The sequence below is a fragment of the Paramisgurnus dabryanus genome, chromosome 17, assembly GCF_030506205.2.
Source record: "Paramisgurnus dabryanus chromosome 17, PD_genome_1.1, whole genome shotgun sequence".
Taxonomy (NCBI): Eukaryota; Metazoa; Chordata; class Actinopteri; order Cypriniformes; family Cobitidae; genus Paramisgurnus; species Paramisgurnus dabryanus.
The window spans coordinates 28572399-28598786 of NC_133353.1; the positions used below are offsets into that span (position 1 = coordinate 28572399).

General features: G+C 37.3%; 1 protein-coding gene across 2 annotated transcripts; it reads right to left on the minus strand.

Annotated features, from left to right (window-relative positions):
- Positions 1-25705, minus strand: eva1ab (eva-1 homolog A, regulator of programmed cell death b). Of its 2 annotated transcripts, XM_065288405.2 has the most exons (4): positions 25394-25705; positions 7672-7720; positions 5062-5189; positions 1-2822 (listed from the first exon to the last, which is right to left on the minus strand). In XM_065288405.2, exons 3-4 carry the CDS (start codon positions 5156-5158, stop codon positions 2452-2454), a joined length of 468 nt encoding a protein of 155 aa, XP_065144477.2. In that variant the 5' UTR covers positions 5159-5189; positions 7672-7720; positions 25394-25705; the 3' UTR covers positions 1-2451. The 2 variants fall into 2 exon arrangements, with proteins under 2 accessions (XP_065144477.2, XP_065144479.2); XM_065288407.2 differs by lacking the exon at positions 5062-5189.
- Between the last annotated feature and the right edge of the window lie 683 nt (positions 25706-26388).

Sequence of the window (26388 nt, forward strand, 5' to 3'; positions counted from 1 at the left end):
GTATTTATGTTAATATGGTTATGCACAGTGGTGGCCGGTGCTTCTTTTTTTGAGGGCGCTCGATGCAAAGTTCGTCACAACATGTATGTAGCCCGTCATGTCGTGGTTCCTTATTTCAAAATATGTGTCCGGCGCATGAAGTGAACCTATGTGCATCACATCTTGTCAAAATAAGTGCATGCTGCAGACACAGCGAAATGGTTTATGATAAAAGTAGGGATGCAGCAAATCCAGGATTCGGATTCGGCCGAATACTGGGCTTTTTGACGGGGTTCGGGTTTGGCCGAATCCTAGATTTTTTTTTCCACTGAACCGAACCCTAGGCTTGCGCTACGCTGGTCGACGTCACACGGCCATTGATTACACACATCGGGTGCTGACGTGGAGATGAGCTTTTTCTTTCGGTGAGCCTTAGGGGCTGGACACACCAAAACTTTTAAACACGGCTAAAAACGCCTTGAGGACATCAAATGCCAGCTGTTTTTCAGTCGAGCGCTTGGTAGCTGTGATGCTTCAGCTGTGAGCCGGTTGGTTGCTGTGGTAATGTCCCGCCCCTCCTCCACTGTAATTGGACGGCCGTGTGAAAACTGACATTGACGAGCGGAGCTTCTCACTCAAAGTTGAATATTTTTGAACTCTCTGCAGTCAGCGCCGGTTTTCAGCGCGGAGTTGCTTGCTTATTGGAAAAACGAGCGTGTCGCAATGCATCACTTTCATTATGCATAGGCTTATGGTAATTGTCAAAATAGTTTTTCCAACTTGTCATCCTGTTATAATGTACAGTTAAAATTAAATAAAATGAAAAATACACTGCTGTGGACGTTGTTTACTTCATTAATGTGTTTTACTGTGTTAATGGAATAAGGATGCGAGTAGGATTTGGTATTCGGTTTCGGATTCGGCCGAACCCAAAAAATCTGGATTCGGTGCATCCCTAGATAAAAGAGACGCTTGCGTTTGCCAGATACAAAAGTTTTATATTTTATTTTACTCTACTAATCTTTTTTTTTTTTATGTAGCTTAAATAAATTGATTGCAACCACTTACCTTAAAAAATTGATTAAATTCAACAAATCATTTTTTTTTCATCAGAGTTTACTGTTAAGGGGGTGTCTTACATGTATTTCGTGAACGTGAGCATATCTTTTATCATAAATGGTTTTGACGAGTGTGGAGCAGGCACTTATTTTGACAAAACACGTGATGCATATGGTTCACATGATGCAACCAACACATATTTTGAAAATGCAAGCAACACATGACACTCCGAACACTTATTTTGAATTTGCGCCCCTGGGATGAGCAGTCACGAGCCGCCACTGGTTATGGATATAAGCATATATTTATTAATATACAAGTGTGAATAAGTGTGAATGTATGCATAGCTTGCTGAATGCTAAAGAGTAAAATAAGGACATGGGACAGAATGGGTTATTTGGATTTTACTGCTTTTTTGGACCATTATCGGCCTTTTGGTTGCCTAACTGTACTCATGCAAGGATGGATTACTGTAGCACCATACAATTTTTATATTTATATTATAAAAACTAATATTCATAAAATTCATAATTCATATTAGCTGTGAAAACATTGTATAAACAGAGGTGATTGTCTACCATCATTAATAAAAGTTTGATTGAAGAAAGCCCAGAAGTGAAATAAAGGCACAAACCAACCATTTGTTTGCTTGGTTAGTATCTTAAAAATTAAATCCTTCACAAAGGGATAGGAAATATTGTAACCCTGGACCACAAAACCAGTCATAAGTAACAGATAAGTAATATTTGAAGCCGGTAGCTAATGATACATAGTATGGATTATTGATTTTTATATATATATATATATATATATATATATATATTTCAATATTTAGATTTTTTGCACCCTCAGATGCCAGATCTTGCCCAAATATTTCTAATAAACCATACATCAATGGAAAGCTTATTTATCAGCTTTCGGATGATGTTTAAATCTCAATTTCAAAATATTTATCCTTATGACTGGCTTTGTGGGGTCACATATAAGGTCAAATGAAAGCCCTGAGCTCCACGACAAAGCTGTATTATAAAGGTTTGTAACAAAAAACCATTTTGCTTAAATAACAATTTAAAGATAACACTCAAGGATAAGACATTAAAGGTAGGTGTCTGAATTGTCAAATGCACACTATTAACATCTGTGACCATACCACTTTCCTATCCAAATTATTTCAGAGGATATTCATTGCGATTGAAACTACTATATTTCAAGTCAAGCATGTATGTTTTTCTACCATTTGTATTACATTTTATGATAAATTCTTCATCAAATTAGTTTTCAATTATAAAAAAAACACTTCACTCGTGTTCCCACCAGTACAAAGATGTTTCCAGACAATTGCAGGTGCTGGTTTTGCTTATTTCCGAGTCTCTTTTTACATCCAAAAATAAATCTTAAATCTTTAGAGATCTTTCAATAGTAGCGGTTCAGACTGCGTGTGCCAGGCATGTCAGGCTGTCCGTTCATCCAGATCTCTCGTATGATTCGCTCACGTTCCTCCAATCGTTGTGCTCGCTCCAGCTCTTCGGCTGAAGTAAACACGTTACCAAGCGTCCGTTCGAAACGTCTGTGCCGCCGTGCTGACAGATCAGAGGCATTGTCCCAGTCTGAATCGCTGTCGCTGGTATCGCTGGTGCTCTCTGCCGGTTTTCCCGTTTTCTTGGGTGCTCTTTGTGTTCTGCAATCAGTTCTACAAGAGATTTGTACCACTAACGCGATGAGAGTGAGGACCAGTCCCAAACACACCCCGGATACAAAATACAGCGCGGCACGTTCTGGGTGATCTGCAAAAAAAATGTTAAGTTAAAGATTAAAGACTTTGTCTTAAGTTATCTTAAAGAAATGTGGAATGTAGTGGAATCAAATGGGCAGTGTTGGGGGTAACGCATTACAAGTAACACGCGTTACGTAATAATATTACTTTTCGGAAGTAACGAGTAAAGTAATGCATTACTTTATAAATGTACACATTAATATTTGAGTTACTTTTCAGTTTAATTAATTCAATTTAAAAATAAAATAATGTACAGAATTAAACTGAACATATTAACATAGAAGTACGCACTCTTTGCGCCTGAGCTTGACATTTTTGCGATCATAAAAAACACCTGCAAGGCCTTAAAGAGATCAAGATCTCTTAATGCATTTCTCAAAATAGTAGAGACCCAATTCTAGGGAGGGGATGCTATAGGACAGTGGTTCTCAAACTTTTTCAGTGTGCGGCCCCCTTTGTGTACGGTGCATTCCTTCGCGGCCCCCCCCAAAGAAAATGTATGACAAAAACAGTTCTTAAACTTCACATTTTAATTAAACGAAACATTAAATTATACAAATATTATTTATACTATATTTTTTTTTAGGTTTTATTTCACAGAATTCATGATAAATTAATGTCTTTTATAAAATGTCTTAAAAGTGGGCCCCCCCCTGGCACCATCTCGCGGCCCCCCTGGGGGCCCTGGACCCCAGTCTGAGAACCACTGCTATAGGATACACTGTAAAAAATAGGATACACTGTAAAAAAATCCTCATCTCGTTTGATTTTTGGTTCATTCACACTGCCAATGATTTTCTGTAATCTGTACTTGCGTTCACACAGATGCCGTAAAGATCTCGTAAAGACATGTGACGTGTTTAAAGTCCTGCACTTGGTAGTTTTTTCTCCACAGCATCTGAAGTTTGCTTATTATCCATCAATTCTCTCTCCAGAAACCACTGGCATGCATTTTTGTTTATGATAAGACTTTAAAGTAGCGTGTGACGCGCCGTTCAAGTATGCTGGTGAATGATCTCCAGCGCGGATAGTGACAAGCTTCCTGATCTCAGCTTCAGTCCAGTTTGCAGACATTACTCATTGTGAATGTTAATCTGCATTTAAATCCTTTGTTTTTAAGAGCTGAACCACAACTTCATGTTGCCATGACATGCACGTCCATTGTTTCTGCGTCTATATTGCCAGGTCCTCTTTCCGGGACCGATCCCAGAACATTTAGGGGACGTGTTTGCGTTCACACAGAAACCTGTCTGCCAATTTTACAGATATTTTTTAGGACCAAAGTGCTGTGTGAATGAGCATTTACTTTTTAAGTTGAACCAACTTTTTTTTTACAGTGGATCAGGGTAATAGGTACACTGTCAGAATAACTGTACTGTATGTACGCTACATATTTTAAAAAAAAAATTCTGACATATTCTGCAAAAAATACAGTTTTGTACCTAAGAGTTCATTTTAGTACCTCAGAGGTACATATTGGTACCAAAGAGAGCTTATTAGTACAGTGGTTCTCAAACTGGGGTCCGGGGCCCCCAGGGGGGCCGCGAGATGGTGCCAGGGGGGCCCCAGTTTTATGACATTTTATAAAATACATTAATTTATCATGAATTCTGTGTAATTAAACCTAAAAAAATAAGGCTACTAACCAACAGCACTACTTTGTATAACTTAATATGTTTTGTTTAATTAAAATGTTAAATTTTAGAACAGTTTTTGTCATAAACTTTCTTTGGGGGGCCGCAAAGGAATGCACCATACACAAGGGGGGCCGCATGCGGAAAAAGTTTGAGAACCACTGTATTAGTACCTCATAGATAGATACATATAAGTATCTCACCAAATGTATGCATATATGTACCTAATGGTACACATTAGGACCTTTTAAAGGGTATACTGCCCCTGAGGTACATATTTTGACCATTTTCTCTAACAGGCTAGTTGGGTTAAAAAAAAGGGAAAACCCAGCCATTGGTTTAAAATAATCATAGGGTAAATTACAACCCAATGAGCTGTGTTCATTCCTTTTTGACCCAATGCTTGGTTGAAAATATATAATAAAGTGTAGTACAAAGGTTGTATGATTGTAATAAGGAAAATCTTGGAATCGTTGACAAGTATTTTGATAGTAAAAGGATGGCAATGTAGGACAAGCGTAGTAGAGAAGTATTTGGTTGGTAGCAAGGAGCATGGCAGTAGTGGAATGACATATAGTAGTAATGGTGATGTATGGGTATTAAACTTGTTTTTACCTGCTATGTAGGAGTAAGCAGCCAGTGCATTGCTCACTAAAGCCATCTCCTCAGTAATGGCTTGCCTTTCCAAAAAAGGTGTAACCATATCATCCATGAACTCCCTATAGATCACATATTGTGTAGTACTACAACAAAGTGAAAGAGACAACAAGTTAAAACCGGTCTAAACCCACGTTCGGTTTTTAATCACAGTAAAGGGAAGCAGTGAACCACAGCTTATAATGATGTTGTTAAACAGTGTAATTATATTAGGATTTCTCCCTACATTTAAGTTGCACTAAAGCCTCGCGTGTAGCGGCGGCAGTAGTAATTTTGCAGACAAACTCGAACAGGCTGGAAAATTCCGAACAGCGCAATAATGCTACCTTAGGTACGACCACAGACCATGTAACAATCTCAAGTTTAATTTCTCCTCATTAACCTGTCAAAAGATCAACCGAGAACTGAAATTCTGCTCCACTGTATACATTTTTATTCACAGACAAGATTGATGACACACACGGAGACAATCAAAACAGAAATTATAACCTTTCGTAAAGAATTATTTCCTACCCCTGACAATCTCTCTCTCTCACGCCTTCATGAAACCACTTTTAGCAATAAGGATATTTTACCCATAAATTTAAAGCCAAATTGCCAGAATATATTGGCTTGAGTTTGATATTCTTCCCAAGAACAGGAAATAAAAATAATAAGTGGTTAAACACGAAACCATGGTTCATAATGGATGGATGGTAGCAGTAGTTTGGGCTGAAGGTATAAACGGCACCCGGATCGAGTCGTACACGTGGGTGTAATGGAATGCAGAGTCTCTGGTCCTGTCTCATTAGGACAGGCTGCTATTTTAACTGTTACTTATTCAACTGTCTATACATTTAAGGAGGCGTTTCAATACAACCTTTTAATTATGATTCTCCCCTGGACTCTGTGCCATAATTTTGACATTTAAACGGTATATTCAAGTAAATAGTAGCCTAAACACAAAGCAACCTCATAAAGTACACTCTTTCAAATAAAGGTGCTTCACGATGCAATCACTGTAAAAAGTGAAAAGCTGGATCAACTTAAAAAATTACTTGAATTGGTTACTTTATCACACTTTTTTAGTTTCATTTTAGTTGAAAATTTGAAGTGGAATAAATCTAAGTAGTGTTTTGCTGCGTTCACACCAACCGCGTATACAGCATCTGGCGTTTATGATTTCAATGTTAAGTCAATGTAAAGACGTTTATGCCCATCTGAAGGTGTCACGGCGTTTACTGTGGGTTCACACCAAATGCGAGTTCAGCGATTTGCACGAGTAGATTACATACATAGTCAATGCAAAGACACGATCAGATGCGTTCTCGCTTGGGGCAATGTGAATGACGTGATATGGGTGGCCCGTTCACCTCAAACGCGCCTTCGCCCAAGTTAAAAATATTTAACTTGAGCAAAAAATTTGCATAACACGATGTTAAATCCTGCGAGTAATCTAGAGCGATTAACGCAATACCCCGCGTTTGGTGTGTACGTAGCATTAGAGTTGTGCGGTAGACGCAAATCTGCCTCATTCGTGCATCTAGTTCGCACGAATGAGGCAAATTGAGCATCTGGCGTGAATGGTGCTTTTTGTGCTTTTTCGCATTTGACGCGAATTTGCGTTTGACGCCCGAGTTGAAAAATTTGAACTTTGGCGTCAATTTGCGCTGCGTTAACCAATCAGGAGCTGGGATAAAGCACCTATAGTGGGTGTCCTGAAGGGTGATCCTCGCTCCAACGCAGGACAACAGGTCATTAAATGGGGTGTGAGATAGCGGGAAGTACCGCTGAAAGCGGCCGTCATCCAGGCGCAGCTCCTGGAGCAACTGATGAAACTCGCCAAACTGGGAACGACTCCGTAGGGTCTGTTGGACCCAAGTACTGCGACGTTGACCCCTACGCCGCTGTTCTTCTCTCCAGAGCAAATACAAAGCCGTAACACTCTCGATGAATGCTCGGTCAACATTAGCCATCTTGCAAACAGACAACCGCCTAGCACTTGCCCTTCCCACAAGAAGCGGATTTCGCGTCAATTTAGCTTCAAACACTTGCTTTTTACATGCGTCTACTTCACTATAAACACGAGAATGCATTCAAAGTGTTCAAGTTCAAGCTAGACGAATGTGGCGCTCTATTCGCGGTTGGTGTGATTTTAGCATTACCAATTGAAGTACATTTTTAGGTTGAACCAACTTTTCACTTTTTACAGCCATTTTTGTCTGAGCAGTTCCAAACTGTAAAAAGGTCGTTCAACTTCATAAAGTAAGTTACCTGGTTCCCTTAAAATTTTGAGTACATTTTACTTAAAAGTATTAGTCATAAAAGTTGTGTCAACTTATATTTTTGAGTTGAATTAACAAAACAATTTAAAAGAAAAAATGCAATGTAAATTACTATAAATTTGAACTCTAACAATCACATCTGACATAAATAATACTGTAAAATTTGTTGACCAAACACATCTTCATAATAATATTACAACCTGATAGTTTTGCGGATTCCTGCTGTGGTTTAGTGGTACATTTGACACTTGAAACACAGGAAGGCACTGTTGTAAGTGAAAAGTTTATTTTTTTAAGTTCTTACCTGCATGTTGTGGTCCATCTAAGAAAACTTCACAGCCATGCAAAAGATCCTGAAAGGAGAACAAAAGGTAGAGAAAAAAAACATAAGTAAGAAAAACACATTACTAACTTCCTGAAGGGCTACTGTATGAGTCATGATCTATATAACAGAGCTGCCCCCTTAGTGCTACGAAGTGGAAAAATATCCTTTCCTAAACTGCATGTGTTTGTGTGTGTCAGATAATACATCACACGGTATCACTATGATATCACGCTTTTCCGGTATGCATACTCCTCCATCCAACCACAGTGATTAGTCAGGACCAAAACCTCCCTAACTAGACGTTGAAGTTTGTTGAAACCGGTTAGATGCACAGGATAGACCAGTCACAAAATGACACAATGACTAAAGACAAAACGTAACCTTATCTGTTGTCTTATCTGCACTTCAGATTATTTTTAAGGTTGGAAAACAGTGTATGACTAAACTGTTATTCTTCTTGTGGTTAAGATCCTGAATCTGTTGTCCTTTACAGGCTTTTTCTGGACAAGACCTCCTTTCCCATGAAAATCCCATGTGTCGTATCCGGTCAGCATATTTGTAGAGATTTAAACTATTTTTAACTTCTGATGTAATCACAAGGTTCAGAGAAATTTATAATTGAATCTTAAAATTTAAAAAGGATGATTACATCAATCAATTTTAATCAAAGCTAATTCACTGAATTAAAGAGTTACCCATCAAACAAAATGAGACTAAACATTGAGAAATAAAAACTACAGAATAATGCAAATACACGTCATCCTTTGTTATGACCAAATGCATTAATCAAAATTCTTTTTTTGATTTGGCCCAACACCTTCCTTCACCAATAAAGATAAAGAGTTTTTACACACATAGTGAGGTTATAAAAGGTTTAACTGGTAAATTATAAATACTGTCTCGCACAACCATGTATCCATACTTCAAATGTGTAAAATACCAAAGTGTCTTTACCAAATGTGTCTTTACCAAAGTCTTTAGCTTAAATGCTGCCTCCAAATAGTTACACCATTTCGTACCGCAATCAGAGCAGTGGTTCATTTTGGCAGGGCTTCATCGAAGCCCGCAGTCTGTAGTATTTCAGGGACCTGACCAGCGAAGCCTGGCTTTAATCAGACACCAAGCCAAACTAAGCCCGAATCCAAGCTTCAAAGCTGCCATACAAAGCCGATACTCTTTCATTTGACTTCATAAATAGAAGTTGAGCAAACAAGTAACTCTGAAATTATTTCTTTCCTTGTCGTATAAGTCAAGCAGGATCATTTCCCAACCTTTTTGTATTGCACAGAGCTACAAAATGAAAAAAAAAAACCCAGTTGTCTATTTCTTACAAAAACTCAGGAATTTGATCACCTGTTTCTTAACTATAACATGATATTTAAGTTAACACAATAATGGGTAGACAACTGCTGTCATTAGTATTCACAGCCAGGGTTAAATCTGTCAATGTCAAAGGGACCTCCCAGAAGTAAGTCAAGCAACCATGCAAGGAATGCACTGTCGACCAAGCGGGGCACTTTTTAGCTGGCCAGGCATTTTCATGTGCAGTAGATGCGAGTTTCAAGAACAAACAGACAGGTGGATGGATAAGCAGGTGCTTGTAACAAGTGCTTTTAAATAGATAAGAGATACTTTTAGCATTTTTCGCAATGAGCATGCGTCGAATGTATGTGTACACGTATGTGTCAAATTAAAGTTGTGCTTCCGACCATGCACGTAAAAAATACTCCTGACTTTAGTCATAATAAACAGAAACAGACAATTTAAACGTGGATAAACGTTACATAAACTTCTCATTCTGTCATAGTATTGGAAAACAATCTAAGTACAAGTGCAAGCTTACTTAAATCCCTTAATTTCTCAGAGAGGCAGTTTTGCCTTATAAAAATATCTTCCCACAAGGGTCTCTGTTTACTGTGAACTCAAAAGATCCTGCTGAGAAATGAAAAAGCAACAGGGTCAGACGAACGTCATCGTTGTTTTCATAGAAGAAGATTAGACTTATAAAGAGGATTCATCTGAGAGTTTCACATTTGTATTTTTAGAGAAAATTTTAAAAATAGAGGATTGCACACAGTTTTCCAGCAGCTGTTTCTGATCAGATGGAATGACAAGATTAAACTTTGGTTGAAAAATATCCAGGGAAGCAAAGATAAAGAGAGTAAGACTTAAAAAGGAGTTAAAAACATAAAACATTTCCATAATGCTAGATAATGCTTGGCTTTAAACACCCTAAAACTAAATTACAGTTGTGGCCATGTGTGTAAGCTATTTTATATTTAGCATATGAAGAGCTTAGATGAAAAAATGAGATAATGATATTGACCGAATGCTTTCAGTCTGTTCATCAAATACTTTCGCTTCAAATCTGCTAAATCTTAGCCTCAGACCATTCAGAAACACTGGTTTGTTGGCAGAATCCATTAAACACCACAGTGATTTTTCAGCAAACTCGGTGCACAGAAGAAGAATTGAATGAGCGTTCGTACGACATGGTGTTTTCCCCGCCAGCCATTTTTTTTAAAGTTGCTCACCATCATTTTTTGTGATCTTCACAAAAGTTTCGCAAAATGCCTTTCAGGAAAATTTTCTTCAAAATATATATACACATACAAATATATCAAATGAAAGAACAGACCCTCTGCTTTCAAACAAACAAAACGGGAATTTTTTTTTATCTCATCTATGTTTTTTTCCCTATTTATAAACTCTTAAATATGGGTATTATTCTTAAAAAACACTATTTTTTTAGCAAAAGCTGAAATAATTGAATTTTTGTGAAGGAATTTTGTTAGAGATCAAATTCAGAACAATTATCAAAACATACCTAGCACTTAAAATTAGTAAATAACGTTTTGGCTTTAGTTTTTTCATAAATTGGGTAAGTGTGGCATTTCAGACAATCATTAACATTTTTCAGAAACATGTTTTTTTATGCAAATGTTTTCTCTTAATTGACGAAATAACTCGTCAATGGCGGGGAAAGAGTTAAGAGGATATTGACAGAATATACTGTATTAGGATATGTTTTTGACTTTTTATTCAAAAAGGATGGTGAAGAGTGACTTGAGGTTTTTCGTAGAAGTAGAGATTTTTTCATGTACTTAGTGGGTTTTGCAGCGAAAGACAGTCAAATTTGTTAAATACCAATAAAATGATTTAAGTGACATTTGTAAAAATAAGGCATTTCAATAACTGACTTATAACCTTATCATTGCTATTTAGGTTAAATGACTGTACCTAAACATAAAAAATATATCAGAAGGGTTTTGCATTTTCTGTGGGAGAACAGATTAAAAAATATCTCATCTTGCACTCACTTTTGTCTAAAATCCAAAGCTTTCTAGAATGACAATGTCCTGCCCCCTAATGCAACCTACTAGAAAATCATGGGGCTGTATTGTAATTGCAGCCTATTAACCACATACAAAATTATCAGCTTATGTCCCAACCAAACCTTTGGTTTACAAAAGAAAAAAGCATAGAATAGGGACAAAAGTGGGACAATAAGCCCAATTACTTTTTAGATACAATCAAACACACACTCTCCAAAACAAAAAAGTACAAAAGTTTTCACTGGGGTGGTACCTTTTTACAAAGTATACTTTTGTACCTTTGTTCTTGCCATACCTAAATGGTACATATTAGGACCACAACTTTTGTACTTTTTTTTCTAAAAGTGCAGACTCTCACTGTAAATTGCAGCTCCTCCGCCTTAAACACTTTATCTTTGCTATATAATCAAGCCCCCAACATATAAACAGAGCAGAATGGGGGAGTGATCATTTAATCAGACAAAAGCAAACTGATTCCCACCACTAATAACTGTTTTTGGTTTTAAGTCATTTTTGTCTCATACAGGATTGGTTTTAACCACATGCAGTAACCACGCAATCTCCGCACACATAATAAAGAATTAGAAGAGACTGCAAGACTGCTCAAGATGGCTAATAACACACAGTTTGCTTGGCTCTGCATAATATACAGACTTGACTGACTTTGTTATTTACCAAAGCACAAAAAGTTTTTGTCATCGTCTTTCCCAGAGGACAAAAAATCCTTTTTACTTAGGCTACTTTGACTTTATTTTCCTTAGAGGCAATTCTTTATGTAGACAGCAGTACATACCCATACAGTAACATGTTAACACACATTTACAAGAAGTTATTTAAAAACATAATTGGAGCAAATATAAAAAGAAAAAAGAAAATCTAAAAGAAATATAAAAGTAATATACACTATCCAAAAAAAGATACGGAACAAAAGTTGTCACTGGGGAGATATTTTTTCAAAAAGTACACTTGAAAAAAAACGCAAGGTGTTTCTCAAGGAGGAAGGATCCTCGGAAGTCAGAATTTCAAGGATACTACGTCATCGACATCCGTCGAAGGTTTGTTCCAATGTCAAGGATCCTCAGAATTTCATCCAAGGACTGAGTTTTTCATTAGAGAAATACCACATGTACAAGAAAGGATGCATATGTGTAGCCTTCGCACTCTTTGCGCTCTGAAATCACCCACAATCCTATGCGTGCAGCACCAAAAGCACACCTTTTCACTGATGTAATGACGCAATGACGTGCACTTTCTAGCCTGTTCCATTTACGTGTTCTCCGAATGCTAAGGTGGAGCCCCGCCTACCCTCTGAAGGAAGTGACTTGTGAGGACCAGTCCTGCCAAGGAAGTATCCTTGACATTGAGAAACACCTACAGTCTTTAAAACATGCAAGTACAGCGCCCTGGTCAGTTTGCAGCAGTGATGCGCGGGTCAATGTACAAACAACCCCAACCTGAACGACGTTTTCAACTAACCCGCCCGCAACTCGGACCGCAAAAAATGTAAAAATAAATAGTGTACCCAACCCGCTCCCTGGCCTGCATTTTTTAAAGGTAGTAATTGTTTAAAATAGCTAACTGGCATCTTTATTTCAAACGACCCGACTGTCATGACTCGGGAGGAGTGACAGGACGCAAACGCAAAGTTAAAAAATAAATAACATTTAATGATAAAAACACGAGGAATGACACGGTGAAAACAGGGAACACAGGAACATCAATACAGGGAACAGACGGGGTAGCAATGACAATAATCCGGCACAGGCTGACAGAACAAAGGCGTATAAATACAAACACAATCAAACATACAACAGGTGTGGTGTGTTGGCGTAATGAGTCCATGAGAGTCCAGGTGAAACGGATAAGTGCAAAACACAAAACATGTCACGGACTAGCCGTGACACCGACCGACCGTGACCCGAATATCATTAAAAATATGTTTGGATGACTCGTAACCGTGGATGACCGCAGGCATCCGCTCATTTCAGATCAACCCATGCATCACTGGCTTGCAGAGGCCGGCTAGAGTGCGGTTCACTTGGGCTCAGGCGTGGAGCGCGCAGTGTGATCACAAGTCGCGCAAAGTGCATTTCAAAATGAGAGATGGGCATGTGAGAGGGTTGTGTGTCATTGTGCACCAAACGACTCCGAATAAAAAACACAGACTATAACATACTGTAAAATATTATTAGGCACTTTTTAGGTGCTTTTTGAAAGGTAACCTCCCCAGTGACAGCTTTTCTACCTTATTTCTGAAAGTGCATGAAACATAAATGACAGAAATGTAATTGTAAAATGCCCTCTAAAAGAACCAAAATGTATTTCATATTAGACCCTCAAATCGTAAAAAAGATCATTATTTCACTCTCATTCACTTGTGCCACACTACCTCAGCCTCATTATAATCACAAAACATGACTTTTGGCAGATACATTTGCCAACCCTAATGCTAAACTTCCTCTCTGCCTTTCTTTTTCCCCCTTTTTTCTTTCTCCCTCACTGTTTTCTTCTCTAATATTAGGTTTCAGAATGCAGGGCCAGCCTCGCTCTCCAACTTCAGTCTCTGTTAACTCAGCGAAGCAGAACCGTGGAACTGGATGATCTAAATGAACTTTACTACATCTGTGTAACCCCACACACAGATGGTAAGCTAAAACATTTCCATATTGCTTCGACAAGAAGAAACACGGACAGAACGTTACTACTATTTAACATCACAGCGGCCGTTTTTATTTTAGATCTGTTTTTGTTACACCGCATTTAATTGTATACTGTCGTCGAGATGTAAAGTATTTTGTGAGTGTTGAAGGAAGTTGCCATTTTGCACTGATTTAGCACCTGACCCGATTCGAACCCCTAACCACCATAAGAGTAATGGACAAGCCTTGGATGTTTAGTTACATGCTGCTGACAAGCAAGATAAACATGATGTGTTCATTTAAGGGCGGCTTCACCGAAACCAAACTTTTGGATTAAAGAGGACTTTTAGTAGAAATGCCATTTTTGTGCACTTTAAGTAAAATACTATTTTTAAGATATGTTCAGCAAACTCGCCCTATGGGGTGTAAATGTCTGTGTTCTGTTTTTGTATAGGTCTGTGTACCTTGGCTGTGACTGGCTGGTCCAGAGTTCCCAGTCGAATTTATTCTCCTGTGACCGTTTCTCTAAATTTGGGGTATGTGGGTACTTTTTCATGGAATGCACCGCCTCCATATGTACATAAAATAACTCAAGCAGAAACCTATAACCAGGGGCTATTAAGGCATATTACGACAGACAGAGATCTCCATTTTGACAGAGTTGCGGCTTGAATTTCTCTTCAATTGGTAATAATTTACTAGAGGATTTCATCCAAAAAGAACATCAAGTATGTGCATTTAGAGTGTCATACAAAACTACTACAACCTCAGGAAACTTCAGCACAGTTCAAGGATGAATATAAATAGAATAAATGTAAAAAATAAAGCAATGGTTGCCCACTGTTTAAATGACGGGTGGTTATAGGTAATTGCAAGGACATTGCCAAGTTGTTGCTGTGGTGTTTAGGTATTTAATAGATGGTTGCTTAATGGCGGTAAGCCAGCATGAACAATTCTTATTTCCAAAACTGTAAAAACGATTTGTTTGTTCAACTTAAAAAGCAAGTTACCTGGTTGCCTTAAAATTTTGAGTTAATTCAACTTAAAGAGCACCTATTGTCGAATTCACATTTTTACATTTCCTTTGCTGTGTGCTACCCAGTCTCACGAAATTATGTACCTATAGTCACATAATTTTTTTATTCTTTTCCGTGATACTGGCACGAATTTCTGCGTTCTCGTGATTGTATTACGAATTTTTGTTTATGTGTCAGTGTCACATATTGGTTACTCAACTGCTTTTTCTTATTTTCAAACCATTGTCGCTTCGGTCATTTTAAATAATGGTTTATAGTAATTGTTTATATATTTTTTATATTTTTTAGATTTTTAAACCATTGTCGCTTGCGTTAGGTTTAGAGTTGGGTTTGGGTAAGGATGTCATTTTATGTAAATCTAACCCTTAACCAAAGCTACAATGGTAAGAAAATAGGACAAAACAGTTGAGTAACCAATACGTGACAATGACACATAAACAGAAATTCGTGATACGATCACGGAAAAACGCGGAAATTCGTGACAGTATCACGAAAAAGAATAAAAAAATTATGTGACTTTAGGTGCGTAATTTTGTGTGACTGGGCTGGTGTGTAAGTGTGTATTAGTACATGTTAATGATATGCAAAAGGTACATATCCCAAAGTAAATGATGACGCGAGTTATCGTCTCCAACGTAAATCTCTTTTCTTGGACTACAACAAACACACAGATTGTAGGCAACAGGTTTCTTCCTGGGATTGGTGATGTAGAAAAGACCGACATTATCATAATTCCTCACGCTTCTGTCTCACAGCCTGTTAGTTAACTCCTGTTAGCATTGCATTGTGAGCAAATCTTTCAAACATGGTAAGGAGCGTCACATTTCCTGTTGACGTCAGAGATATTCAGGCCAATCACAACGTACAGATTAGCTGGCCAATCAGGGACACAGAGCTTTTAAATACATGCGTTTCAGGAAGAGAATGAAATCTGGAGCTACAAAAATGTACGGTATGTGGAAAATTATGTGTTTATTGAACCATAAACTATCCAAACACATTGTATTATACCAAAACAGAAATTAACATTGTTTTTTTAGCAAGGAAATAGATGCTCTTTAAAGGAACACGCCCACAATTTGGGAATTTATTCACCGTATCCCCCAGAGTTAGATAAGTCCATAGCACAAAGACTGGAAGTGAATGGCTCCAGCTAGCATACTGCTCCCAATAAGTGACAAAATAACGCAAACATTTTCTTATTTATGTGTTGTGATTTGTATAGTCACACCGTGTACAAATAACAAGGTCATATGAGACATAGCCATCTTTTAACAGTATACATACTGGAAACTATATTCTCAGAAAGCGAAGCAATGCTACTTGGGCGGAGTGATTTGCACAACTCTCTGCTCCTCACCAGGGGGCTTCTCGGGTGTTGTGAGCAAATCACCCAAGTATACAAATCACAACACATAAATGGATAAATGTTCATGTTATTTTGTCACTTATTGGGAGCATTGTGCTAGTTGGAGCCATTCACTTCCAGTCTTTGTGCTAAGCTAAGCTAGCGGGGGCTGCGTCAGACAGAGTTACAGCACGCACGGAAATAAGAAAGGTATGTTATCTAACTCTGGGGGATACTGTGAATAAGCTAAATTCCAAAAAAGTGGGCGTGTTCCTTTAAAAATAGTAAAATTTTAAGGCACCTAGATAAACAACTTTTTTTAAAGTGAAGTCAAGTTTGACCTTTTATCGTCTGAGAAATTATGGTTTTACTGATGTACGCGTATCAGAAGAAGCTGTATACTTATGGCTAGAGGTTTGTTCAAATCCCTAACCCAAATTTAGACAAACAGTAATAATGATGCTTAACTACAAAACTATATAAACACAATAAACTTTTAATAGATTCCTTGTAAGGTTCATATTATTACACAAAGCCTCTGTTTCTAAAAAACATAGCTAGCCTACAGTAAAAGCCAGAGGCCAGAAAATGCGCTTACTGACAGATCGCACAAATACACTTTGATAAACATGCACAAAGACATAAAGAGAGACCCTACAGGATAAACAAACAAGCAAACATTCAGCCAGGCATCTTGCCATCGAAGTTTCCTCTTTGATCATGTATCCTAACTGAAAGTTTCTTCAGTTTATTTCATTTTATTTACAACCATTAAAAAAAATGTAGACTCTGTTTTCTTAGATTGACATATAAACTAAATATTTAACAGAATTTGTAGGCAAACTAAAACAAACATTCTGCGATTTCTGCATATTCTGTGTGTCTGCATCCTGGGTGTATGGGATTTTATGGGACCCAGAAAAATTTGTAAGGGTGGGCCCGGTCCCCAATACACCAAGCAGTGTAAATACAGGTTCTCATCACATGAACTGGACAATGTCCTTAGTTGTCTCTCCTTGGCGACGCTGGCTCTATAAAATCCAGCAACAGCCTGTTTGTGGCATCTATAACACAGTTTGGAAAATACATGACACACAGAAAGAAAAATAAGCCACTGTCCAGCTAAACTGTTAAATGGATAACAGCTGACCTACTAAAGGCAAGTTAAAGCCCCCCCTAACCTAAAAAAATGCTTTTTTAAATGTGTTCCTAGCATAAAATGAGTCGCCAGTGTGTGTGCAGAAACATCCTGTTATTATAAAAATCCATCTTTTCTTCTTTGTGTAATCTCCTTTAAACCGCAACAGTCACACAAAACAGGCTGTTGGGGATCCCTATCAATGTGATGTCACATTGATTACACCCCAACCATAAATGCTCACAGACTCTGCCTTAGAATAATGCCACAGAATAATGCCTAAAAGCTGCTGTGTGACATGTGTACAGCTAACAAGCCAAAAAACCCAGAAATACGTTTTTAGTAGCTGTTGACCCCAAAAAACGTGGTTTAAAGACACAAAAGTGGATCGCTGACTGTGTTTCCCTGCAGTTGGCGTAGTTCTAATAATAGTACTACCATGAAAAGTTGCCTGTTTCCACTTTTGTGTCTTTAAAGCCTTGTTTTTTGGGGTCGACAGCTTATAAAAACTTATTTCTGGGTTTTTTGGTTGTACACCCTGTCACAACTCAGCTTTTAGGCATTATTCTGTTTTTTGTTATAAACCAGAAATGACAAGGAGGCAGCCTCTCGCAAATACAAAGTGAATGGAGACGGTTGGATGTTTTACCCCTGGTGGGTGTGGTTTTCAAATTAGCATATTTGCACTCTCTCTCATTAGTACATCGATGACCGTCAGTGTCTCATTATTATTAATGAGCTTGCATGTTTTTATCCAATGAGAATGCATGTAGAGTAAAATGTAAAGGGGCCCTGACACTACACTGTAAGAACACATAATAATCGAGAAGGCGTTCATGGGTCCCAGGTGTTTTTGTGGTGAAACATTGTTAAAACACATCAACTACTATTTTGCTCAGGAAAGCTTCGAGAGGCAGGTGGACTTTGACCTTACTCATTAAGACAGTTTGCATCTAGGCAAGCATGCGGTACCATGTCCTGAGGACTTTTCCTTATCTTTAAACACACTATTATTCAACTATAACTTGACCTTTGACCTTTGTTTTACTTGTTTTTTGTTTTAATCAAATATTATATACAGTTTCATAATTTCTGTAATATCGCTATTCTGAGTACATCTTAAAATTTGTTACACTTGTCTACATATATATCATTAACTCAAACTCAAGTTGATGTTAACCTGTATTAATTAAAAAAATAAGGAATATTTTTAAACAAGGTTTGTAACCAAAAGTTTTCGAGCACCATTGACTTCCATACTATTGCAGTTAATGGTGCTCCTGTTTTCTGCTTGATTACAAATATCTCCTTTATACAGGTTTGGAACAACTTGAGGGTGAGTAAATGATGACAGAATTTTAATTTTTGGGTGAACTTTTAAAGGCAGGATAGGCAGGAATTATCTAAAAAACTTTTTTACAAATTTGTTTAAACTGTCTTACAATACATAAGTAAAATGTAAGTACTCTGAAAAAGAGAGTATAAAACTCGAGTGTCTGTAGACCTCTCACGACATCTCATTTTTCCATTCGGGACGAAACAAATGATTGGCTTGCGCGACTATCACTCTCTCTCGCGACCATGGCACCACCCCTGTTGCTACGGGATCTACACATGCGCACACCCGATTGATTTGAACGTGCACAAGGCACTCTAGGAAGAGCAAAAGTATGGCAGGGAAAGAGCATTCAAAACTCACAGCACCTGCATATGCAGTCAGCGAAGGCAAACAAAGGAATAAACGAAGCAATCAAACGACAGTAAATATCGCGTGGCTTTTCCTCGAGTCGACAATGCAGTGGCGGTATTGTCTCCAGAGTGTAGTCCTCATCAGAGTCAACAAGGCTTTCATCACGGAAACTCTTACATGCAAAACACCGTTTATGTTATGAATCTTCCACGAAATTCACCTTCATCACAGTGTAACTGATGGTAATAAAAAAAACTTGTATCAATGCAATCTGTTTTAGCTTTGTCTTATAAATATAATTAGCTCGTTTGTTACCGAATCAAACAAAATATATTTTAAACTTTACCAGTATTGAAATGCTAGCCTAATAGTGAGTACTAAAAGCCATCCTATTTGTTTATATTCATAGTGATAAAGTTAGGGGTATTATTACATGTGATTGTGACATGATGTTACTACATGCACCGCGCTCCTTCCTCACCGCTCATCTGAGGTAAACGCTTCTCCCAGCAGAGCCGGTCAGCGTTGCGCGTTCATGTGTTTTGGGGGCGTGGCTTTAGAAGAAACCCAGAAGGGAGGGGGTGGAGTGAATGGAAAAATGAGTGGTGAGAGGTCCACAGACACGCGATTTTTATACTCTCTTTTTCAGAGTACTTACATTTTAATTATGTATTGATATATAAAGACGGTTTAAACAAATTTGTAAAAAAGTTTTTTTAGATAATTCCTGCCTATCCTGCCTTTAAGTACAATCATTATTTAATTCAAACTACATTGTCCCGACAATATAAAGACAACTCTGTGTTCATGTAACAGATTAGACTTTTTGCTTGCTACTGGACTATTTGGGTCCTATTGTGCTGAACTCGCTATTTGTTAATCAAATTACTGATATAAAATTACCAGCGAATGTAAATATCTCAAAAGAGGAACATACTCATACAATTACTTCATCAAGGTAAGGATCTAAATTTAGAAATGGCAAACATTGCCGTTTGTGAAGTGTTTTTAAAATGACGTAAACCCCCCAAAAACAAAGAACACAACGGGCCATTGTTTGAGTTTTTGCTATTTGGTTTTAAACCAGAGCCACTTGTTTGCTTATTTTTAATTGCATAGCTGCGGCCCCTCGCCAGTGTTGGTGTATGCTGAATCACGAAAGCATGCCAGACTGGCCTAACACATCTCATACAATATTCAGGCAATTCTTTGAGATTTAGAGCAAATAGAGTTTAATAGTTAGGGGAAAGGGGTCTCATAAATTATTACACACCTCCTGCCAAGGTCCTGATGTTAATAGATACTGACATTTTTACTTTGTGGTACTAGATTATAAGCTTCCTTAGTGAATTCAGAATACCATCAAGCGAAAAGATGAAATTGAGTTTGGCGACTTAATATAAAACTGGCAAAGAAATATAAAACTGAAAAACACATAATTACAGTTGAAACATACTGTAGCTTTTGGATTTTATTAAACCATTTCACAAAATGTGCTAGATATTATTGTGACACCAACTGCTTTCCAGTAGGATTTTCAATACAGGTGTCAAACCTGGCTTGAGTCGCGACGCATATTTATATTCCAAATCAGAATGTGTGCAAGCGTGAACTAGAGCGTGACGTCAATGAAGAATTAAAGCCTTGTTTTTGGGGAACATGTGTGACCCCATCTGTACAATCCGAAGGAATAAAATAAAGAAATCAAAAATTTTCACATATGTATATATTATGTAGGATGATTTGTAGAAAACATTAAATCACATAAAGCTGGGTTTTCACAGACTGGGTTACATCTTTCTAAACACCTCCTTGGGCAGGATGAAAAAAAATGATGGGGGGGTGAAATGACCATTCAGTATGAACTGTAATGGGGCCACCAGTCAGTTTTGTCAACTTACTAAGACCTGAGTGAATCTTGTGTGTCTCCTGCAAGTCCTGAGGCAGCTTTTCTCACTAAACAATACTCTTCAGTGTATATTCAGGGCCACCATTACTGCCTTCCAAGCTTTAAAAGCAGGAACCGGGACAGGGGCTGACACAAAGCAGCTGTCTGAAAGCACTAGAGTGGCAGGAAGTTCTGCCAACATCTGGTCCTTCTATTAGAGACCCTCGAGAACCAAAGCAGGCGACAGCAGGACAGAATAAAAGGAAAGTAGTGTTTCTAGTCATAAGGTCAGTGGCCACAGGACTCCACACTTTATGCATTGGCTAGGTAGCTACGGGTCAGTGATGGTGTAGACATTGAGATCTTTGTGTATTTGAAGGTGGAGGTTGTATGTATAAAAACAGAGAAACTCCTGTTATCAGCGGAAAAAGATGATGTTTTAAGATGTTTATCTGAGTTATCTGTGTCAGTGCTTTTGATTGTGTGTGCATAGCAAATTTATTAGACCAACATCAAATATGGTTTGTGCCACGGCTGCCCTAAACTAACAGTATTTGATGATTACCAAAATCATTTATACACTCTAAAAAATTCTGGGTTATTTTCAACCCAGCATTGGGTTTAAAAGGACTGAGCCCAGCCCCTTAGGTTGTAATGCTGGGTTGCTTTAACCCATTGTTGGGTCAAATGTAAACATTTTCTGGTTAATTTAAAACAACAGCTGCTCATCCTTTTTGACCCAATGCAGGATTTTTTAGAATAATATTTGCACTATAAAAAGTTGGATCAACTTAAAACATTGCTTCAGTTGTTAACACCGAAAAAATTATGTTTTCTCAACTAATTTTTTTACTTAAAGTTCAATGGTATTTCATGCATTCTGACTAAACACAGTTTAAGAGTTGGTTTCCTCATGCTAAACAAATGCAAAGTGTCAAAAAAGCATTTGGACGTGTTACACAGTATTTCTGTGCCGAATGCACTTCGCCAGGGTTCGTACAAGTTTCGGAAAGTTTTTCCGAATACGAATCCAGCTGACGTTTCAGGGGTAAGCTATGCGTATCACTTCTTTTTATGGAAAACCACGCCCACTGTTTATTATATAAACGACAGGAACATGTAGTGAATCATTCAGTGTTGTATAAAGTGTTGCATGACTCGTGACTTGCACCTCCCGCAGCTAGTAACTCCTCCTTACGTATTTTTTCATACTCTATTGGAAAGAATCTGTAAAGGTAAAGCTGATAAAACTAAAAACTCTTAGGAGATATGAAGGATGTAATACTAGGTACTCCAGATTATCATCAGATGTGTTATGGCGTGTGTTATGGACACTTTAAACAAATAAGTTGAAAAAAAAAACTTTTTTTAGATGTTACGAATTAAAGTAATTGTTGAAATTGATTCAACTTTTCACTTTTTACAGTGTGTTTCTGTAATGGTTAATCCACCACACTGTAAAAAAACAGCACAAAGTTAGAACAACTTAGTCTTGCAAGTCAATAACCTACTATTTTATGTTAAAAATTCAAGTTGAAATTGTTTAACTTAATTTTTTAAGTTAAAGTAACATAAAATATGTGTTGATTTGACAAAATGATGTGTTGATTTTTTACAGTGCAGGATGTGCAGTCAGAGTAATGCTAAAATATAATTGTTTATATCCATCCGAATTTTCAAATTTACTGTTTAACAAGAAATGCAGAAAAAATAGTAAATCACTTTATTACATTGTAAAAAATATTTGTTGGTTCAACGTAAAAAAAATATTTTTAGTTAATTTCACTTAAACATTTTAGTTTAAATTGTTGTGTCAACTAAAATGTTTAAGTTGAATTAACAAAAAAATTTGAGGCACACAGGTAACTTTTTAACTTGAAGCAACTTTTATAATTTAGATGCCCAGTTACAGTTATTTACTTGCGAGTCCTAAAATAAGTTTTAATAGTTGAATGTAATTCTTTATTATGCTTTATTAATTTTTGACTTCTGATAGAAGTTAAATGTGCTGGCTGAAATTTGGGTAGGCTATATTAAAACACAAATTTAGGTTGACATTTAAACAAAATGACAAATATGCAAAATATTTTTTGAAAATATGCTAATTTCCAGCCCCCCCAGGGTTAAATATTTGATTTTTACTGTTTTGGAATCCATTCAGTCGATCTCCGGGTCTGGCGGTACCACTTTTAGCATAGCTTAGCAAAATCCATTGAATCTGATTAGACCATTAGCATCACGCACTAAAATAACCAAAGAGTTTTGATATTTTTCATATTTAAAACTTGACTTTTCTGTAGTTACATTGTGTACTAAGACTGACGGAAAATTTAAAGTTGTGACTTTCTAAGCAGATATGTCTAGGAACTATACTCTCATTCTGGCGTAATAATCAAGGACTTTTGTGCTGTAACATAGCTGCAGCAGGCGTAGTGATATTACGCACTGCCTGAAAATAGTCCCCTGGTATTGAAAGTTATTAAGGGGAAGAGTCAAGTTTTAAATAGGAAAAATATTGAAACTTTTTGATTATTTTTGAGTGCAATGCTAAATGGTCTAATCAGATTCAATGAATTGTGCTAAGCTATGCTAAAAGTGGTACCGCCAGACCCGGAGATCGGCTGAATGGATTCCAAAATGGTAAAAATCAAATGCATAACTCTAGGGGAGCTGGAAAATTACCCTATTTAAAAAAAAGTGGAGTGTCCCTTTAAGGCATTTGATGCTGCATGGTCTTTGAGACAAATAGACAAGTGACATAATAAAAGTGTTAAGCACTGCATGGTATTCTGCTTTAACTTTAAGCTGTTTCTACTTTACGGAGTAATAAAAAACCTAAGAACAACTTACATGTACACTACATTTCACTTCTAGAGCCATCAAACCTAGCAAAACCTTAAAGAAACAGTTTACGCTAAAATACAGATTCTCTCATCATTTACTCACCCTCGTGTTGTTTTAACTTTGCTACTGAGTCTGACTTTGTTATGGTAAACACATAAGGGGATTTTCTGAGAAATATCTATCCCTACATGATGCTTATTTGTCATTTCAAAGCTTGAAAATTCCAGTACCCATTCACGTTCATTATAAAGAAAAAATAGCAGAACTTTCTTTTTTAGGTGAACTATTCTTTAAACAGCTGGCTTTCATTTCTGAAGCGCCTATAAATAAGTATAATCGCTAGTGAGGTTTTGATGCAGTGCTCAGTGGGTGCCTGCTTATGCTTGAGAGATGATCCTGACCCTGGTTGGCCCTCACGAGCAGTGAAAGACATCAATCTAAACTGAAGTGTTAAAGGAAATCCTGCTAGCATGCTGTTGTTTAAACAGAGCTCAGCACCCCTGAGAGTCATTCAACAGTTTTTATTTAACACAGAGAGCGAAGGTGTTCCCTTTCAACTTCAACAATACTCCCAACCTGTGACGAACTGAATTTCCGCTCTTGATCTGAGATCAGTATTTTAGACCCATTTAATTCTTGTATATGGGGTATGAATAGGAGAAACTGGTTGCAGATCAGCAGTGCAACGTATAGAGCTTTTTCAATCATTACAAATCCATACACTGGAAAACAACAAATTTGTTTTAAATAATTCAGAATATGTTAAAAATACTGAGATCATTGTGAAAAAAATATACGTGTACTTAATAATAACCACAGCCATACATTTTCCAGCAACAATAATACAATGTACCACATAATAACATGTACAATACACTGTCACGAAAAAAAGGTACAAAAAAGGCACAAACTGTACTTTTTCTGTCACTGGGGTGATACTCTTTAAGGTTAATTTTTTTACCTTTAAAGATCTATTTTTAGGTGTAAAGGTACACTTTTGTTTTGTATCCCTAAAATTTAACTGGGACAAATTTTTTCCCTAAGGTACACAATAATGTATAATATTGTACCCCAAAAGGTTCAACATTTCAATGTGTTGTATACCCTTAAGGTACAGTAATGTACGCAAAAAGGTACAACCTCAGGGTACCACCCTAGCGACAGAAAACATACAGTTTTTACCTTTATTTCTGATGGTGTAGCTTAAAGGGATAGGTCACCCAAAAATAATAATTCTGTCATCATTTACGCACTCTCATGTTGTTACAAACCTGTATAAATTTCTTGTTCGAATGAAGATATTTTAAGCAATGTTCGTAAACAAACAGTTTGTGAGCCCCATTCACTTCCATAGTATTCTTTTTCCAACTATGGAAGTAAATGGGACTCACAAATGGTTTGATTACAAACATTCCTCAAAATGTTTATCGGAACCACAAAAATTTTAACAACATGAGATTGAGTAAATGGTGACACAATTTTCATTTTTGGGTAAACTTTCCCTTTAAACGATGCAAAAAAAACCTAAACCACCACAGATGACTTTTCAATGATATGCAATTAACTTTAAATATTTGCTTTTAATTACGAAAGGATTTTAAAATTTGCATATAAGTAGCAGCCCATAGTTGATTTGTGAGCCCACCTATTGCATATGGTCATTCATAACTAATCACATTTATGCAAATGAAAATGTATCACATAATATGATAACACATGAATTAAACCAGACCCACAAAGACAAAACATCCATCCGCACAACTTCGGTCATAAGAAACTCACCCAATGTATTCTGTCCCTTTTTGTGCTCATCTGGTAAAAACTATATTCCACTATGCAAACGTTAGTTTGATCCACGTCAAAGACAGAGAAATTAAAAGTAGCTGTTCTCCTAAAGAATTTGTGCGCCTAAGGAAGGTACTTGAAAAAGTGGTTGGAGGTAAAAAGGTGATCACAACGCCGTGTGCAAAAGTGCACTGGACCTCTGCTTCTCTTTATAACTCATGTCGGGAAAACGTTGTGCCCTGGAAGCTGGAATGTGACACAGAGAAGGCAGCAGGCAGAAGCGTTCAGCACATTCTGACAGACACTGCCGAGTCAGAATGAAACTCCAGAGAGCAGCGAGTAAAAAAGAAAGAAAGAGGGTGGTCGAGAGAGAGAGAGAGAGAGAGAGAGAGAGAAGGGGGATGGTTGGCTGACGGGATAGAGAACGCGACATGACATGGGAATTTCATTCAGCTTGGACTTGGAATTCGCCTGTTAACTTTTGCTAGAAATTCTTCCCTTAGGCTCTATGAAATAATGCATTTTTGTGCACTTATGTGAACAGGACTGAGTACCAGCTTACTGCTTTGTAGATTGTTAAAGAGCAGCCTAAATGTCTTGAAAAATATGCATTTGGCAGATGCTTTTATCCAAATCTATGTGTTTTATCAGTAAGCGTGTTCCTTTGGGATTGAACCCTGCTACTAACATAATGCTCTAAGCTACCGGAATACCAAACTTCCTAAAAAGTTAAATTAGTCCTGAGAAAAAGTTTAGTTTGCAGATGCCAGTTGCTTTGATATAATTCTAATGCAATGTATGTCAAGGGACCACTTTATAGGAAAATGCCTCAAAAGAAGTGGGCTATAATGCTTTCAGACCTAGGTTTGTAAACAATGGTCGTTCTCATGACCTTTGTGCACACTCATTAAGTTGAGTATCTGTTGTTTTTAAGACCATAAAACCTGTAGATAGTCCCTAAATGCAATCCCATCCTTCTAATCTGATAGGAA